This window comes from Typopeltis vanoorti, chromosome 24, assembly GCF_054136105.1.
Source record: "Typopeltis vanoorti isolate ZY-2024b chromosome 24, IOZ_Tvanoo_1.0, whole genome shotgun sequence".
NCBI lineage: Eukaryota > Metazoa > Arthropoda > Arachnida > Uropygi > Thelyphonidae > Typopeltis > Typopeltis vanoorti.
This window is the reverse complement of record NC_143572.1, coordinates 62,659,458-62,679,999: the sequence shown is the minus strand read 5'-3', so window position 1 is coordinate 62,679,999 and position 20,542 is coordinate 62,659,458. Positions and strand designations below refer to the sequence as shown.

The 20,542-nt window shown below is 35.1% G+C and overlaps 1 protein-coding gene across 2 annotated transcripts; it reads left to right on the top strand.

Annotated features, from left to right (window-relative positions):
- The first annotated feature begins 6,553 nt into the window (after window positions 1-6,553).
- Window positions 6,554-13,565, top strand: LOC150093294 (acetylcholinesterase-like). 2 transcript variants are annotated; one of them, XM_090413847.1, is made up of 4 exons: window positions 6,554-6,665; window positions 9,981-11,523; window positions 13,051-13,226; window positions 13,364-13,565. In XM_090413847.1, the coding sequence occupies exons 2-4, from the start codon at window positions 10,010-10,012 to the stop codon at window positions 13,387-13,389; spliced, it is 1,716 nt and encodes a 571-aa protein (XP_090269973.1). In that variant the 5' UTR covers window positions 6,554-6,665; window positions 9,981-10,009; the 3' UTR covers window positions 13,390-13,565. The 2 variants fall into 2 exon arrangements, with proteins under 2 accessions (XP_090269973.1, XP_090269974.1); XM_090413848.1 differs by having other exon boundaries at window positions 6,635-6,709.
- Window positions 13,566-20,542: the final 6,977 nt, after the last annotated feature.

The window sequence follows — 20,542 nt, the reverse complement described above, 5'->3', positions numbered from 1 at the left end:
TAATACCGACAAAACAAATCCGAGATCTTCCAATTCTTCTTCACCATAGTCCACGCCAATATAATCCGACCAATACTCAGGTAAAACTACTTTCATTGTTTCTGAGTACTTTGTGTCCTTATCTGTCACGCAGCGACAGGTCAAATTTGTGATTATACTCTCATAAAATTGTCCTTTATTTATTTCCATCGTGTTATTCCTACCCCAAATATTTTCTAGGGAACGCATTGCAACGGATTGGAATCCTGTGTTTCTGTGGATTTGTTACAGACTTCTTTCTCTTCAGGAACTACACACAAACAGTCATTGCAATCTCGTTTTGTATTATCGCTGTCATCCGAGCTATATTTCCGTTATAAGAAGGGACCAATGTACTACTTTTCCATGGTTGAAATAGTAGGCCTACATAAATACAAAAATATTACACGATTTTCTTTGTGCTTCTCACCATCACGAGCTCTGATAAACAACTGCGAATCTGCCGTTCTATTACTGGTACCGACTGTGTTGCCAACCAGAAATGACAAAATATCGCTACGAACCTGTCCAAATTCCGCTACACTACGCTGCAATAATGTTTGCCTGTCAATCGCGGCAAGATAACGTATTACAGGAAGCTCCAAACCTCCCCGTCCTTTTCATCACGCGTTCGTAATCAGGCGACTGTTCATGTTGACTTTATATACACGTTCAAAACTGTAAACAATTGTTGATTAATAAGAAGTAACGCAGGCATAATTACCATAAAGGGAGAAAAGTCACGAAACAGAAACATTTTCTGGGTCCGGTGAATTTCTGTCGGACTCCCATCTTCGGCAGAATTCAATTCAATCACCACTCTATACTGTACCCGCATCTAAGCAGCCACCATTTTGAACGACTTGTGTAGTTCTCATGTGACCGATTGCAGCGCCAATCACGGGGTTGGAATTAGAGATTACCAATATCGGCTGAGTGACCCATAAATTCTCCTGAACTCAAATTGAAACAAACAAACAAAAATTTAAAAAAAAAAAAATATATATATATATATATATATATACACATGTATATAGGAGGCATTACTTTCGTACCCCCCACACTCATAAAATATCTTTCCATGTATCTGTAGCACATGGAACTCAGAATATATGGCAGTTGTTAAGAAAACGACCTTTTCAAAATAGCCAAGGCGACATATTTATTTTATTATTGCATAAAACTTAAATTACGTGCACACATCTTGGTGTAAGTTTTTAAAATTTATAAAGCAGCAAATTGCATTAATTTTTGTTGAATGCAAACGGTGGCTGTGAATCGCATTTTTATATCTCGCGATTTCTTGTACTTTCTTTATTCAGTTGTAATTTTATCATCATCATCATCATCATGCCTATCAAGTATATAGGCCTGCAGTGGCCTGTTTCGGCCTTAGAAGTCATCGTTGAATCGTTTAAGAGGACGTCCTGGTTTTCTTTTTCCTAATGGCTTGTACTTTAAGGCTTGTTTTGGTAATCTTTCTGTTTTCATTCCTTGAACGTGTTCCATCCATCTATGTTTATATTTTTTAATTTTTTCAATTACTGGTTCTTGGTTTAATTCTTTTAGAATTTCTTCGTTTCTTTTGTGATCAAATAGGGTATACTTTGCAGTTTTTCTCATAAACTTCATTTCTGCTGTTGTTAATCTTTGTTTGTCTTTTTGTTTTATTGTCCAGATTTCGCTTCCATACATTAAGACCGGTAGGGCTAATGTATTGTATACTTTTAGTCTGGTTTGTTTTTGAACTTTTTTGAAATGTTAAATAAAATACTTCTTTTAACTTTACGAAATGGTTATCGAAGTCAATAAATGCAATATGTGTTTCTAAATTGTCTTCTCTTCTTTTCTCTATTATTAATTTTAGGCAAAAGGCCGGGTCTACACATGATCGTCCTTTTCTAAATCCATTCTGTACTTCTAAAATAAAGGCATTAGAATATTTTATTAAGTTCTTATTTAAAATTCTGCTAATTATTTTATAACAGGAATTTAGAATACTTATACTTCTATAATTTTTAGGTAATATCTACTACCTTTTTTTTTAAAGACAGAGATCACAATTGCTTTTTTACATTCTATTGTTGGGTTACTTATTGAACAGATTTTATTCAAAAATAATTAGTCTTTCTTTGAACCTTGTTCCTGCATATTTATATTTATATAATTCTGAACTTAGCTTATCTTCTCCAGATGATTTTCCATTTCTTGTTTCTTTCAGGCTGATTTCTAATTCTTCTTTATTTCCTTTTCGTTTTCGTTAATTGTTTGCCAATTGTCTTTTTATAATATCTGTCAGTCCACAATTCTGTATAGAAATTTAGAAATTCTTCTAATCTAATATTGATTTCCATCCTCTTGCTGCCCAAGTATATTTATGTATGTCTTTATGTTTATAGAAGGAATTCATTATTTTTAGATTATTATAAACTACAAAGTCGATTAATTTTTTACCATTCCTGTTTAGAGTGTGTTGTCCATGTATTCCTATATTATTATTAATTTTCGTGTTTCCAATTCTTGCATTTAGTTCTCCTACCAGTATTACATAATCATTTAAATTTATTATATATATATATATATATATTGTAATTGATCGTAAAATTCAATATTATCCTGTTCTCTTCTTTCTTTGGGGGAATATAAACCAGTTATTGTTAAATAACCTCTATCTATTTTTATTCTAGCTTCTATTATTCTTTCATTCCATAATTTATAATATTTTAACTGTTTTAAAAGGAATTACGAATCCAAATCATAACACCTGCTTGTGCTCTTTGGTCTCTGTCAACTCCACTGTATATCACATTAAAATTTTCGGTTCTCAAGGTTCCTTTTAATTTCTTTTTTGTTTCAGTAATTACTGCTATTTGAAAATTCCTTTCATTTAATATTTGATCTAATTCTATTTCTTTGTACGCTATTCCTCTTACGTTCCAGTTTGCTATGTGCATTATATTTTGTCGTTTCCATTTTTGTTTTACCTTTTCCACGCCAGGGTCGTTTTCCACAGATTCATTCCGATCACTTTCATCTGTCGGCTTAACAGTAGAATAATATTCTCCACGTCAGGTGACTAGTCTGGCGATGGATAGTCCAGTTGTAATGCTGCTACTTTAAAGCTTCTGAACTAGCCTCTTTCCAAATTTAAATCCATAGGAGGAAGACGGGATATTGAAGGGGAAAGAGTAGATTATAGTAGATGTCTATAGAGGGGACATAGATATAAGGCCAGAAATGGAAAGATCCCATGGCCCTCGAAGACTCTAATAGCATAAGGATCATAACATACGAAGAATTGGCTGATAAGGCCTTATAGGAAAGATTAAAGTGAGTGGCTCTTCCTCAAAAGTAGAGAAAGAAAAGGACAGATCCAGTTAGGGGACCATGGGCGTGTCACTTCTCTTACAATCAAGATAATTGCCCCTTATGGCCGTGTTGGTTCACGAGTCCTTATTCTATATATTCGGACCACCTCACCAGTGGCGTCGTGTGGCTTATGCAACCCGCATTACAAAATTCATGTCACTTTGACAGTATGATGGCATTTCTATCGATGTATGAAAGTTTTCAAAGTGCGTGGCGCATCAGTGCTCATCTTAATTGGTCTAAAGCAATTTTAATTGTAAGATAACATTGAATAATTTAATTTATCACTTAATTGTAACCAAATCTGCGTAGAGTGGGTGGAAATAGACTGTTTTTCTTTTTCTTTAGGATTTATTAGAAAACAACAATGAAGGAGAATGCTCTATTTAGTTGATATATTTGAAATACTCAAAGGTGAAAATATGTTAACCATCATTTATAAGACATGTGAGAATAGGAAAGAATACGTGTGAATAGAAATACTTTCATTAATGGCAAATGAACTATTAATAATTAAACATTTGCGATATGTGTGTCCTATAAGTTACTGGGTAGAGCGAATAGCACGAGCCTATAAAGTCTAGACATGAATAAGTGAATTCATGAGAGCGTAATTAATTAAAAAAAATTACGAGGAGACAGAAAGTATGACAAGAGTAAATATGGTTTGATGGAGCAGCCAATCATCTCGTAAAATTTTTGCGCATGTTATGGTTATTTCTCTCGTTTGCGTATATTTCGGCTTCGTTTTCTAAGAATTTTCTTTTGTTTACTGAGACTCGGTATACATTTTATGCAAAAAAGGATACGTAATATCCGATCATTATCAGAATTATTCACACTTTCGGGAATCCCACATTCATTAGTTTATTTTTTTAATAATGTCAGCAGCTCTTCTGTTGTCCTAACATCCACTTTGAAATTTTCAGTTCCAGAAAATGTGTGTAACAGCTGTTTATAATAGCCATTGGATACAGAAAGCGCTCAATTTATGAAGGGCAAAATGAATGAATATATATATAACTTGACATCATTTTGAGTTGCATTTCAGATATTGGATATCATCCAGACACTTAAATGCTAACTTCGTTTAAGTGTCTGGATGGAACTAAAGCTTTGTGAAAATGCGACGGCTCGAAGAGGAAGTCGCATACTCACGTTAAAAGCCAGTAGCAGCCAGAGAATAAGGGAACGACAGACACCCAAATGCAAACGAGACGTGCTGAGATAATTTTAAATATGGAAAACATAAAGGTCAATTGAACAATAGCTAAAGTTAAAAGTGTTTAAATGTCTAAAAGATGATCATACTCAGGGAGCACATTTCTGTATAATTTCCTCCATTAGCTGAATCTTCAGGGTCATTATGACTTCTCACAGGAAGCTCTTGCTTAGTCAAATAGCACACAACATCAATTCATCTTTTTAAAAATGACTCTATTTTTCTTTACCTGTCATTATAATGAGGAAGTTTCAGTTTTTCTTTGTCAAGCACAGTGTCAATTCTTTGTTTTCTAAACATCTTCAGATTTAAAAAGGATTGATGAACATGTGACTGGATGCGCTCATGTTTTTGCACTGCTAAAGTTAAATGGTCACGGTCAGAATATTCATGCTTATTCCAAATGCCTTCCTCTCTGGCGAATAATAAGCAAGGTCAACAAAAAGTCTTGACTGCACTTCGCATCCAGTTAACCATTCTATAGTACGCCCACACTTTGTAGAACTTCGCTTGGATTTCTGCCAAGAATAGTCGATTACGAATTGGTCGCCAACATGCGAAATCACGTGCTTTCCGACCTGTAATAATAAACAAACTCATCCGAGTTTGTTTATTATTACACGAAACGCATTGTTTACCCTATTATCGGAATGGATTCTCCTTTTTGTGACATGCGCAGAAGTGTCGAAGGATCTCGAATCTGTGGGCGTACTAACGGTACTGTATTGTGAAATAGAGACGTGTCTCATATACTCAGTATTTGTATCTTTGTGCATGCTCTATAAATTTGGAGGAGCAGGACGAGGCTTACCTCCTTCGAGGACAGTCATACAATCTACAAAAATTATGGTAGAAAACAGGACATTTAGTAGATCGTCAACACTGTTTCCCATTGTAAAAATGGGCAAACAAGTTATAAATTTAGGGAAAGTTATATCGGAAAAACTTGCCTACCACGTCAGTTCACACTTCACGCACGCAAAACAGATGAAACTCAGGGAAAAAAAAAAAAACTTATTACAAATGACAATGATCAATTGAATTGGTTGACACAATAACTAATCACAGCCGCTAGGTGCCATTTTCTCTGACCTCACCCAACCTCGCCTTTTGAGCGGTTCAAAAATAGAGGTTTAAACTATTTAAAAAAATACTAGAACGCTAAGAATTTGACCTCCTGCGCCCTCTTTACATATTTTCAAAGGGCTCAAAAGTGTATGTATTTTGAAAGTAAACCCGAACTATTAACGCGAATGTGAGCAATGTTTACGAGTGAAAAAGTGCCCTCTTCATGAGGGCAACGAGGCATGTAGTATATTATGTTTAATTTTAAGTATTACGCGAAGGCAGGAAACATTTAGAGGATTCTTTAACGGGAATAAATTCAAAAATATAATATCGTTAATACTGATAATTCATGGATGAGCACCCACACGCAGCACACCAGCAATGTTCGCCCCTGATATATGATGGGCTCCTCTATCTGCCACCCAGGAGACGCGCCCTCTAAAGGTTACAGAAGCCCCCGAAAGTCAGTTGTAATTTGAAAATTAAAATTTCCAACTCTGTCTTGTACATACTGTGATAAATGGAATTTTTAAGTGAAATACGTTTATAAAAATCCGATTTATGCGAATGAAGTATTTGGAGTTTATCCTTGTTTCCCTTTAGGGCAAATCACTGAACTGTGTTGAAATGCATGCTCTGTAAAGGAATTTAAAAAACAAAAAAAGTTGCTTTGAAACGAAGCACGTGCAATAGGCGCGTGTTACTGAGTTCTTGTTGTTGTTCTGAGCAGGATGGCTATTCGTCGTTGGAAACACACTGTCACGTGATATGTGAGGTCATATGAGGAAGAGTAGTCAATAGCAACGCAATGAAACTTCCTGCTGTTATGGGAGTTGTTGCAGGAATGTGTGTCACTTTCTGGAAAATGTGAAATGCGGTACAAAATTCCAAGAACCAAGTCACTTTACACACTACTGGTAATAATAGAAGTGTCATCAAAAATCGCGGGATGAAAATATTTGAAGAAGTTTAGGAATAGTCGCACAAAGTAAGTTATCTGTTTCTTGGAAACCTAACGATGATTTACTGCTAGTAAGTAGAAAATTTTGTTTAGAATGCTTTTAAACATGCAGTTGGTTTGGTTCAATACTTTGACGTGAAGTTATACAAAAAAAAAAAAAAAAAACGTCACAAGAAGCAAATCTGTGTTTCACTTGCTATAAAATAATATAATAAATAATAATTTTATTATTATTACTTTTGGTAAATTAGAAAATTTAATAATCTTTTTAGTTATCTTACATTCGCTACTTAGCAAGGTCTTTTCGAATTTTCAGATATTATTTGATTAATTTTGTACTGAAGATGCCTTTGATACTCAGGCGAAAATTATACTACAAAATGATAATTCACATTCAAAGGGGGGGGGGAGGGCTCATCCTAGTAACATCCGATGATATCGGGGAGATATCCTGTTGATAGAACCGCTACGATCTTCCATCGGGTTGCTAGGAAATAACTGTCGATCTCTGCACGTCCTCGGGTAGTCGCCTTCTCCTCTTCCTTTCTTGCATCGAAGCAGGACCCCCCCCCCCCCCAAGGTACGGCCACTGCCGGCTCTGGATATTCTGAAAAGGAAAAATAGAGTTTCCTTTTCAGAGTATCCTTTTTGAGAGTAAATATATATATATATATATATATATATATATATATATATATGTGTGTGTGTGTGTGTGTGTGCGTGTGTGTGTGTTTGACACCCGTAAAACCGAGCCCGATAACTTTACTAAATTAACATATCGTGAGATATTTTACACTTGCACCAGATGCGCAACACATGACAAACATATCCAACTGTGAATATGCTAATAAAGTATGTTATTCTTATTAACATACATTTATATCTTTATGGCTGTTTTTATTTCTATTTCTGACATTGCCAAAGCAGTTCCCATTCCTGAATTGTAAAGCTCTATGTATGATTTATGTATCTATGTATGCATTATGTATACACCCAAACGCGAAAAAAAAAGGAGTGAAATGAGTCACTGAGTTAGCAGAAATACATGTACTGCACTTGCTTCCGCCCTGTAGTTTGATTGTTCTAACTACAAACTGCAATTTCATTACAGATAGAAAATTTTCATAAATTGCAGGATAAAATAAGAAACTTTCTTAAAATGGCAATGCGGGATTTTTTTTATATAAAAAAATATAATCGACCAAAATTATATATATATATATATATATATATATATAACAGGCTTTTCATTGCCACGGTCCTTGTTGAAGGCATGAAATGGCTTGAAAAGGAACCACATTTTGTCTCAAGAGTATGATTTCCCAGATGATCTAGTCTTTAGAGATATTAAACATACCATCGTTTTTAGAACTTTGTGGGGAGGTTCTGCCATTAAAAAGTGATAGTGGTTTATTTTCCAGTAGATGAATTCTGCTAAGCACAAATCATCATTTTTATAAACCAACTTCAGATTTATTGTAAATCTTGTCTGCAAATCGATCGCCAGTTTCACACGTATGCAGCAAAGTACGCGTGCATTTATTAATTCGTATACTGTCTGTCTGTCGTACGAATATGACACTTCCGTTGGGCTGGACAAATTTCCATGGTAGTTTGAATTTTTACTAAAATATATTAGGTCATTTCAATTTTGATTTAAATCGGACTAGTGCCCATTCACAGAATAGCTGGTCCAAGACTAACGATGATTTTTATTGGTATCCGGGGAGGAGAGTGCAGCAGACATTAAGTTTTTTGTAATTGAATTTAAAGTAAATATACTGTTTCCCTGAACTTCGCAAACTGCACGTGAAGTAAACAATTTCTAGGTGTGAAATAAGTATTTGGTATCAGTTCGATGAAAAAAACGATATGAATTTATCATTCTATACGGAAAATGTTGACCCGATACAGCTGCAAGCTCTTATGAGCTTTCTGATGGGCAGTGTGATGTTCCAATATTTCCATAGGGTTTTGTATATCAAGTTTTCCCTGAATCAACTGAACTGTCAAATATTAACTACGAACTAAACGTTGTTTACCAATTCGATTTATAATTTAGCGTTTACTATGACAAAGCTTCCTAATTATTATCATTTTGTCAAGGAGAAGCGAATTTTGAAGCTTTTTATACGAAGGATTATCCGCTTTAATTCCGAAGTGAAAACGTTTTCTAAAAGGTAAAATCCAAATTTCTTTCGAAAGTCGGTTAAGTCGCCACAATCATATCGTCAAACAAATTCCTAACGTGTTATACCCGAGAATTCTCTAAGCACGTTTGGATTAAAGGTCGACTAGCTGTTTATTCTTGTATTATAATCACACGAGATTACTTTTGAACAAAATGGCTATATTCTGCTTTCATTGCAATATTTATTTGATTATTTATTGTCTTCGGTTATTATCCAGAAAGCGATTTTCTCTCTATCTGTTTGGAATATGTCACGTGCTGCACGCAGTTCTTTTGAAATTGTCGTCTGTTACTGTTCGTAAAATAGATTGGTTAAGACTGTCACGTGATGCAGCGACTCAAAGGTTTATCAATTGAAAAAACGCCTGGTGTTAATTTTTCATTTTAATTATATTTCACGTCTGCAATATTCGACAAGATTTCATAATTCTCTGGTCATTAATTAATCTGGAAGTTTGTCATTACAGACTTTCGATAGAAAATACGTGGGTGGTCTGTAACGTTCTCGCCGTCGACCATAGATGGCAAGACTATCGGCAAGATTTTTTTTTATAAATCGGAATAAGCATCTAAGTGAAAGTCATTCTATCAAGCAGTTTGTTTTATACAGCTGTGGGAAGCGAAAGTGTTGTTTGTATCCCTTGAAATGGATAAAATTGAGTATCGTGCAGTTATTACATTCTTTGTAAAAGAAGGTTTAACGCCAAAAGATTTTTATTCGAAGTTCATAAAAGTTTATGGGCACTCTTTTTCGTTTTCAAAAATGCTTCGCTTTTTTTTAATGCTATTTATTAAAACACACAAAAATTCACATAATCAAAGTTGGTTTCTAAATCCATTCTACATATCCAGCTAAATAAATTATCCAAGCACAGTTGATGGATAGGAAGTCTCAAGACAATAAAAATAAATCCGAATCAGTTTATTTAATTTGTATTTTCTGCCGCCGCCCCTACTTACACTGAACGTTTGAAAAATAATGAAAATAATAATAAATTTTAAAAGTAATAAGAATTTTTAAAATTATAAGATGCTATTTTTATTATTATAAAATAATATTGATAAAAAATTAACATTTCTGACGTTATCAAAACATAACGTTTTTCTCAAAACTTCCAAAATTCTAAATATATATATGCTTATTTTTTCAGATAAATTCTTCGTAATCCAAGACAAAGATATGAAGGAGGACAAAAGTGTTCTCAGCCTATGTGTCACCAAGATGCTTCTGGTGACAGGTTTCATGTGTATCTTGAACCAATCACTAGATGCAAAGATGATCAGAGATGCACCCCTATATGAAGAAGACCCTATTGTACAGACTACTAAGGGACCAGTTCGAGGTCGAATTATGGAAGCATTCGATGGGAAATTCGTGAACGCCTTCTTTGGAATACCCTATGGTAGGGAGACCACAGGAGTTAACCGTTTTCGCTCTTCTCAATCGCCAGATCCATGGAGCGAAGTGCTTAATGCCACAGAAAAACCACCAGCATGCTTCCAGCAGAGAAATGTTTCAAAAACGGAAAACTGTCTAACCCTAAATGTGTGGACACCCCGTCCTTGTCCAACAGAAGCAGTACTACCAGTCATGATATGGTTTCATGGCGGAGCTTTCCGAGCTGGATCTTCAAGCTACAATGCTTATGACGCTCAGGGTTTGGTATCAGAAGGTGATGTGCTTGTAGTCACAGTGAATTATCGTTTGGCATCGTTAGGATTTCTTTATCTTGGAATTGGAGGAGCTCCTGGAAATGCAGCTTTGTTTGATCAGCTGCTAGCAATTGAGTGGGTTAGAGATAACATCCAGTACTTCGGAGGGAACTCAGACAGAATCACTTTATTTGGAGAGAGTGCTGGTTCAAGGTGCGTGGGTTACCATATGATGTCTCCTCTCAGTAGAAATCTCTTCCAGCGGGCCATACTGCAGAGTGGAACGCCATATAACCCATCGAGTTTTCTCGATGAAGAAAGAGCAATCAACAAATCCCTCACGCTGGCCGAAGCTGTCGGTTGTCCTCATGATCGTAATGACAGAGAAGCTGTTCTGGAGTGTCTCCAGAGAGCAGATGCACAAGAACTGATGGACAGACAAGAAGTCGTAGAAGGAATAATGGACTTTGGATTCGTTCCAGTAGTCGATGGAACTCTAGTTGTGGAAAGTCCACAAGATTCGCTTCGGAAGGGAAACTTTAAGCGAACAAGCATCATGCTGGGTAATGTCATTCAGGAGGGAATTTTGTTTGCATATATTTATTTCCCTGATATTTTACAACGGGTTGATGATTTGAATATCACTAGCGAACAGTTTCTGTATATGGTGAGGCAGTTAGATCCCTACAGAGATGAAGTCTCCACTCTCTCCATTGCTTTCATGTACTCCAAGTTGCCAGGCATGACATACCTTAACGAGAATGTCGATGGCATCGATCAGTTAATGGGAGATTATTACTACATGTGTGATCATAATGAGGTTGCTGATGGCTTTTCTCGAGCTGGGAACAACGTCTATAAATACGTGTTTGCTCACAGGTCCGCAATCAGTCCATGGCCTCGTTGGGTGACAGCTGTACATGGAAATGAAATTCGTTTTACTTTTGGAGGAGCTCTCAACAGGAGTGCGGGTTATCAGGACGATGATATTCAATTAAGTAAACGCATGATTCAGTTCTGGACGAATTTTGCCAAAACTGGGTAAGTAATCTAGAACAATGTTTAAATTATTAAAATAAAATAGAGTCGAAATATCGTTTTTGACATTCTGTTGTAAGAAAGACTCGCTAAGAATTGAATTCCCCCACCCATGTATATACGGTATACCAACAGCTTATCAAATTAAGAATTTAATGTTTTATTAGCATTAAAACTTGTAATTTATTACCAGTAGCCTTTTTTTTGAAACATAAATCAATTTCAGTTTGAATTATATCCATTTTTTAAAATTTATTGATAAAGAAATTTATATTACTACCGATATATTATTATAATTATTATATTTGGACATTTATAAGTGTTTATTAATAAACTGATAAGAAATTTATTATATTTCTTATCAGTTTTGCAAATTCGCATATTACACTTTTTCCATGTTAAAAAAAAACAACTTTTGCTACATTCCTGTTCGTTGCTATGGTAATCAACCATCCGAGTAATCAAAATCGTGAACTATTTTATTTTCTTTTGCTACGTTATAAACAACTATGTATCAAAAATAGGATTTTTATTAAAGCCATTTTCATCCATTTACTTGTTTCGAAATAAAAATAATTGCAGTCACCAGTGTTCTTGAGAGACAGAAGAAGAAACTTTCCATTTTGGGTTTTAAGAAGACCTACTTAACATCTGCTTTAATTTGCACGACTGTTGACAGTCTCAATTCTTTCAGTCAAAGAATTGACTGAAAGAATATTCTTTTTTTCAGATTATTTTTCCGAATCCTCTTGTAATATATTCCCAATAGTCAATTTATTTACAAAAAAAGTTACTAAAACAAAATTCTCAGGTGTGCATTGTCAAACTTCTATTCTCTCTATTCTTGTTTTCATTCGTTACCCGGATACCGAAAGTTCGTCAATTTTCAATTTCTCAGAAACCATCTTGGTGCGCATGCGCCCTTGTTCTGCTAATCGGCAAGCGAGAAGCCAATAATGGCAGGCATGTATCATTTAACGAAAAAGAGAATGGGCCGAGCATACATGATTTAATCTTTGGGTAGCCACGTTGAGTAGATGATTTGAGAATACACCCTAAGTATTGCATACGACCTATGACCCAGCATCTGCAATGATCGCCAAAATACATGATATCCATGATCTCTTCTGTCCCGGCTTGGGTAAACGATGTAGCTTATGGGACCTCTAATTCATAAGCAGTGTAGAAATAGAAGACACGACACATCATAAATAAATTAAAAAATGGATTTTAATTAGGAAGATATTTTTGGAAATTTTTCTAGTGATTTTTCCTTTTTCTTTTGGGAGGCACGACCCCTTTCCCCCCTGGATGCGCCACTGATAAAGAACAATTGAAATGATTAAAACTATTATAAGAAACAATATATATTGCATACACTGTGTATTATTTTTGACTTAAATTTATCATCGGACACATCGCAAATGCCGATCATACGTGATTACGAAATCGAAACTAATAAAATTCTAATATCCAAGAGCAAACTGTTAAAATATTCCTCATAAGAAATCATCTTATTTGTCTTTACAGAGATCCAAACCTTCCTTCAGAACAAGGACAAGACGTCATGACGAATTGGCCAGTTTATTCCGAAGACCGCAAGGAATACCTGACACTCAACAACAACTTCGAAGTGGGAATTGGTCCGCGCATCAAACCTTGCAGTTTCTGGCGCGACTATCTTCCTACGCTGATGAATATAACACGTAAGTTTCCTTGTTGTTAAATGAATTTCGAGAAGATAACAGACAACACAATATGTAAGATTTGGATTGCACTATTACTAACAAACTAAATTAATGCTAACTTCGATTTTTATTTCTTTCTATTTTATTTTATTCAGGAGGCGATGGAGTAACCGAAGCCTGAGCAAGTTTCACGCCAACTTTGAATGATGGGTGAATGTTGTGATGTGGCGCCATCTAGGTTTTGGTATAAAACACGAGTTGGAATATTTTTTATACCTTTAATATTTCTTAATTAGTCTCTGTAACTGAATAAAAAAAAAGAAGGAAGTTGTAACTAGCTTTATTTATTTTTTTTATGCTATTCACAATAAAGGCATCTGAACAATAACTAGATTTCGTTTTTATTTCAACTTTATTTTCATATCCCAAAAATAACAGATTGTAATTGTAATTAATGAAGAAATAGCCTCGAACTCATGTATTCTAATAATTGAAAAGTTTAATTTTGGGACAAAGAGAAGGATGGATGAATTTTCAAATGAGTGTACTCCCAAAAGGAGACAGTGTAGGTCAACGAGCTATATTCCTGTTGCCTTTATTTCAATATACTCAAATACAATGGAGTGGTCAGTTATGTCCACCTCTTCACTACGTGGAAGTCCAGCTATTAATCAACAAGTTACAGTAATTATGTAGAGTAATAGTGAATCAAAGAGATGTGGAGAACTTGCAGTACGATTGAAATAGGTATGAGCAAAAGTTAATAAGCATCAATTTAATAGCGAGCAAAACTAAATTGAATGAAACTAAATTGTAAAATTAAAATATCAATGAGAAAAGGCAAAAAATCTAGTCCTCGCACCCCTATTGATCATGCATTTATTCAACTTCTAGGGATGACCCCTTTTCGGTCTTTTTACAACAAATGCGATACACTGGTTGTAATCTGTTTATCCCATTACAACCAGTATAGCATTGATGATACTGTGTGCTAAGAAATAGATGAAGCTAGATATAGCTTCATCTAGCTATATCTAGCTTCATCTATTTTTTTCATCGCGATCTTAAGGTAGACCATAAGATTAGTTGGTTACTGAATGTTTTGATACATCCACATCTGGATTACTGTACTGAGATCTGATCTCTTGGGTTTTTTGGGGATGAGGAATCAGTGGAGAAGATTCAGAGGCAAGTGACCAAGATGAGGAGTGGCCTGTGGAATGTTCCCTATGCGGATAGAGTGAAGGTGTGTGAATTGCAGAAGTTGATTGATAGAAGAACAAGAGGGGATATGATAGAAACATTTAAGTTTCTTAATGGATTTTATAGGATTTATGAAAAAAAAAAAAATCAGCTAACGCCTATGTTGTTCCCGTATAGGGAGTAGGCCTTTTCATAAATCCTATCGAAGTTAGATAGGATTTATGAAAGGGAAATATTTCGTCACTTGGCTAAAAAGACCGAAAAGGGGTCATCCCTGGAAGTTGAATAAATGTGTGGTCAGTAGGGGCGTGAGGACTAGATTTTTTGCCTTTTCTCATTGATATTTTAATTTTACAATTTATTTTTTTATAATTAATTATGTGAATTCACAATTCACATTATCAATCACTTTTTGGTTAACATGCAGTAGATAATGCTAAATAAATTCATTTCACTTTTCAGAATAATAATTATAATAAAAAAAGTGGAATTCATATAATATAATAATAATGATCGCAGTAATGGTTTGCAAATATAGCTCACAGTTACACAAGGTGGTTAATATGATTACATGCTTCATTTTACACTGTATATTTATTTATTTCCTTTTTTGCTTGACAAAGGTTTATTGTATGAGTACTTACATTTAGACTATTCAAATATTGTATTTTCGGTTGATACAGAATCTTATATAATAATAATAATTATAATTATTATCATCCTTATTATTGTCGGTTAAGGTATTGTGACTTTGAAGTTGATTGGCTAATGAGGATTATTTGATTAATAGCAAGTGCTATATTAATTGTGTTGGTATAGCTTCCATAGTCATGTTTTAATGTTAGGATGTGTGGTGGGTCGTGTTATGCGACACGTTTTTCTCTGTTGTTACGATAGGTGTTGTTGAAGTAATTCCTTAGTAACATTAAGTAGTGTTTCAGATTTTTATGATCAGGATTTTGTGCATTGCCATGTAGGATTCGGTTACTGGCTGTTGTATGTGAGTCCTCCAAATCACAGTTGAAATAATTTTCCGATGTAATGTTTCTATTTTCGCTGGATGGCTGTTTGATTTGTTCGCGTAAATTGTTATGCCGTACGTGAGTAACGATTCGCAGATACCGTGATATAGGAGTTTTCGTATGTTATATGGCATGGGTGTTCATCGCGATCGACCGGTCGATCGCGGAGCGATTTTTGGTCGATCTCTTGTGTATTCCTCCTTACTTACAAATTTAATTAAAACTGAAAACGTAATATTTTATTTATCTTTATTTCGTATTATTTTTAATTCGCTTTAAGTGTATTGCTATTGTTTATTTATTTTTTGTTAAAATTGTCAAATCAATAATTTTCTTATAAGTTCGTGTAAATGAATTAATTTGGATCAGTGGAAGTCAAACAGCGAGCTGAGTGAATACGATTATAAGCAAAGTGTAAAAACTCGATTGTAGCTTAAATAGTAAATATTCTAAAACACATTACATCGATTTTTTACTTAGGTTAAGTGCCATGTGAATATCGTAAAAAAATAAATTTTGTTTGTCTCGGTATAGTTTTGTATTAGATGTTTTTGTAAATAACTCTTTTGAAGCTAACTGTATATACTGCTTCAATAAGAATATGTTAGAGTGTTACAAACAAAGGCAATGTTTTTGTCGCCGAAGCTGTACATGGCCGCATTAGAAGAATTGTTATTGAAACTTGTATGTATGAGAAAGGCTTGCAGGCTCTAAGTGTAAACATCTCCGAAGTCAGTCAGAAAGAGTTCAAACAACTTTCCGATGGCCGGCAACTTACAATCAAAAGAAAGTGGAGAAGAACAAAAGGCGTGTCAAACTTGAAACTTAAGATGAAAGACTCATACCGATTCTTTGGGGGTTGCCAAACTTCATGCGAGGTCTCAGAGGAGGGCTAATAAAAAGGGATTGAAGCAAGCAGAAGGGGTCCCGGTTCCAGAATTGCTGTCAGAGAGGAGGCCGCCCGGTACAGAGTGACCGTCAGAGAGACTGCCCGGATTCACTTTGCTTGAGAGAGGAGTTTTCCGCTTCCAGAAAGGAGCTTCTCGGTTCGAGACGTCGCTAGAGAGAGACTACTTCTAGACCGCAGACAAGGTTTCAAATTGCCGAAAAGAAGAGTTCCAATTGCCAGAGAAACGTTTTGTATTAATTAATGATATAAAATTTTTTCTTGATGAAAAAGATATTTATCCACAATTGAGTGATAAAAGGTGGTTGTTACACTTATCATTTTTAGTAGATTTCTGTACGAAATTAAGCAATTTAAATTTACAGTTACAAGGTAGAGAAAAAATTTAATTGACATGTTAAGTTCAATAAAAACTTTCCAACAATACTTAATTTTATTAACAAAAAATATAAATGACCGCAAATTTAGACATCTCCCATATTTATTAAAATTCTTGGAACAAAATCAAGAAATGCTTCGCTATGATTTAAAAGAATTTATTCGTGAAATAGAATTAGTTGAGGAAGAAATAAATTCAAGATTTAAAGATTTTAATAAAACTGAAATGATTGTATCTTTTATCAATAATCCATTTCAAGAAAACTTGAACATCACAGAAATTTCAAATAAAATTAGTGGGCTGTTTGATATAAACCAAGCTAGAACTTGAGATAATAAACATTCGGAATAGTTTACATTTAAAATCAATAAACAATGAATTAAATCAATAAACAATAAACAATGAATAAACAACAACAAAACAATGAATATCGATTAAGAAACCAAATTACAAATGATCATTTGGATGATTGCCTACGATTGACCACTTCTTCATATCAACTTGACTATGAAAATATTGCGAGGTCCAAACAATGCCAAATTTGACATTCACTTTTTTTTTTTTTTTTTTTTAAATCAACCAGCATTTCCTGTAACTTGTGAGTTTGTAATCGATCTGTTGGGAGGGGGAAGGTGGCATAATGAAACTGGAGCTGAGACAAAGTAGTGATTGGCAATTTTGACGTTAATTACTGATGATGTATATGCATAGATGGGAGCCCGTATGTTGATATGATCAATGCATGATTGTGCTAGTGAAATGTGAATATTTCTTCTCTACTTCGGGTGTTTATGGTAAGGTTTATGTTGTACTGGCTTACTTATATCAAGGTATGTGTTAGAGGTTGAAGAAGCATAGTCAAGAATATTTATGTTAATATCTCGTACTAGGATGAGCCGATGTGTAGTACAGGGTTCAATAAATATATATATATATATTTTACTTAGACACAGTTCACAGTTTATTATCTTTCCAAGAAATTAAATGAGTTCAGGGTACATTTTGTTGCATGTTATTAATATTATTATGATTAGGACAAAGTAATACTATAATTAATGTTAAAAGTAATAGTAATCCTAACTAAAACAATTTACACTTACGGTTTTACATAAAAACAGTTAAACAGCAATTTTTGCATTTTGTCATTTACATTTTAATTTTACAATTCACTTGTATTCACAATTCATACCAACAATTAGTGTACGCTCACAGATGCGAGACCCTTCGACACTTCTGCGCATGTCAGAAGAAGGAGAATCCATTCTGATATTAGAGTAATCAATGCTTTTCGTGGGATGAGTGTTTATTATACGTCGGAAAATTAGCTTTTCTTTTATGAAAATTCTAGTTCTAAAGCGGTAACTATTTTGCATATACAACAGTCGGAAAATTTACGTATAAAGCACGTGATTTCGCGTGTTGGTGAGCAATTCGTACATCCTTTATTTCTTTCTTCCCTTCAGCATGAATTACCTATTCTTGGCACATTGCCAAGGTCGGTTCTACAAAGTGTGGGCGTAAAATACTTTTTGGTTAACATTGAATAGTAATGCTAATGCATTCATTTCACTTTTAAAAATAACCCACTACCCCGTGTCCACATAATTGAGCGAGCCGGTTCTGCTGTGCGCAGAGAACATTTGCGTGTTTATCAGTAGAGAGAGAGAGAGAGAGAATATATATACCCTCTTCACATATGGGAAGAATTTCACCATTGAACAGTCATTTACAGCCAGAACAAAGTTTTGGCAGTTAAACGAGTTTGTCTCGTGTGGTCGCATATAATACGTATCATAGCACGTAGGTTCAGAGGGGTCATTACATCGTGTCACTGATTGTTTGGTAGCGGGTGAATATCAGGTGGGGTATTCAAGTTGCATTTCTGCGAGAAAAGGGTGAAAACCTCCGCCATAGTGTATCAAAACACCCTGTTAGAACCTGTCGTATGGTTCTTGGACAACCGTTTCTTACGCGGTAGACAGTGAAGCTTCTAACAGGACTCAGCGCATGCACACAAGCTGAGGATCACATATCACCATCTGACTGGCCGTACAGAAGTCCTGATCTGAATAAATTGGACTTCAAATTCTGGTCGGAGCTCGAGAGATTAGCCTGCAAGAAACGCCACCCCAGCATCGCCAGGCTAAAGGTGGATTTGGAACGAGCAGTAACAGCATTTCCCTTGGATATTGTGTGTGCCACCATCCATATGTGGATGCACAGACTTCAATCGTGCGTGAAGGCAAAATAGGAACGTTTCGATCATTGAGAGCTGCTATATGCATGTTTTACATGTGGTTTATATGTGTTGAAAGCTGTAAATGATTTACTGATAGAACAAAGCTTTATGCGCTGCTCAAGTTAGTATTTATGGCTAGACTAGCTATTTCCTCGCATTAATCTATTGCTCGAAGAGTTCAATCGGAACGGACAATGCCCTGTTTTTGAAACATTGGGATTGAAATCCCATCTCGGAAGCGAACCCCCTTTTGTTTATAAAAGTCTGTAAACCGTAGGTGCCAACAAACCAAAATGGGGAGGGTTTAACTCTTTTTTTTTTTTTTTTGCGACATCGGTATTTGGATTGAGGCACTGCAGATGATCTAGCTTCATGGAATGATGTAATTTCTATATTACCAGTATATTATTTGTATTTGGGAATATTTTATATGTGAAGTAGATTTTATTCACTACACCGTAGTTTCGTAATTATAATTTCACTACGAACTGGCAAATTGTATACAACATAAGAAGCCCTCAAAGTTTTTAAATGTGATCAGTACCACATCATATCATTGAAAGTGCTCAATGCTAAAAAGTTAAACATCTCAACCTACATCATTGCGAGAGTACTGATTTTAGAAAGAGCGATGCACAAACGTTTTCTTGGTTCAAAAAAAATTACCTTCTTTCCAAAGCACTTTTTGTTTCTAACTACAGCGTTTACTTCGTGGCACGCACTTGAACTTCACGATTCATCATAAATAATATATCGGAAATATATCACCTTCCCCTATAAATAGGTTCAAAAAGAGGTTACAGATGTCTAAACAGAGTTTCTTCACACTTTCCGTGAATTATTTGGAAACAACACCTTGCATAAACATTAAAAAGTACAATTAATTTTGAGTGAGTTCACAGAAAAATCGCAGCGTGTGACATCTGATTCATAGTAACCTTCCTGTTGACGACAATGCTTATGTGGGCTGTTTTCAATATTCTTACCAGTTAGTCATTATTTTGAATATTCATGAAATACACTCGTTTGGACTTCCTCAAACTGTGTTTTTGATGGGTTTCTATCCAGTCATGTTAGCAGCAAAAATAAACCATTTCACGCTGTTCTTTTTTGTGCGTGGAGACAATACGGTTTTTATTTTTTTTTATACTTTTAAATCTTCGTACTGATTTACGGGCAGTACTACCCAGTACATCTCATCCCGAAGGAAACGATATAGGCCGAAGCCTTCACAAGAATCTAACCGATGCCAGCCCTTGCCATCCGACTAGTTATTTGCTGGTGGAAACGCCAGGCCATCAGTGTACCCTGCAGGGCTCTCAAGGAGATAATTTGAAAGTCTTTAGATGTTAGACCTAATGGACGTAAGTCCCTATAGCTTGCGGCACTCCAAATGCCGCTGAGAAAGATAGTAGCGCTTGTAAAATGAGCAGCCACCCCCTCCAAACTCCTCATCTGTCTTACAAGGTCTATATTTCGCTCATAGTAGCGCACCTTGTTCCTATGGGAGTCGGTAAGTGGGTGCCCCGAACCCACTACCTGGGCATCAGTGACCCATACATCACTCACTCTTCTCATTGCAAA

Excerpts from the sequence above, each read along its gene's own strand:
- LOC150093294 (XM_090413847.1), top strand. The coding sequence starts at position 10,010 with ATGAAGGAGGACAAAAGTGTTCTCAGCCTATGTGTCACCAAGATGCTT. Across the intron at positions 11,524-13,050 it reads ACGAATTTTGCCAAAACTGG|AGATCCAAACCTTCCTTCAG; the intron begins GTAAGTAATCTA and ends TTGTCTTTACAG. Across the intron at positions 13,227-13,363 it reads TACGCTGATGAATATAACAC|GAGGCGATGGAGTAACCGAA; the intron begins GTAAGTTTCCTT and ends TATTTTATTCAG.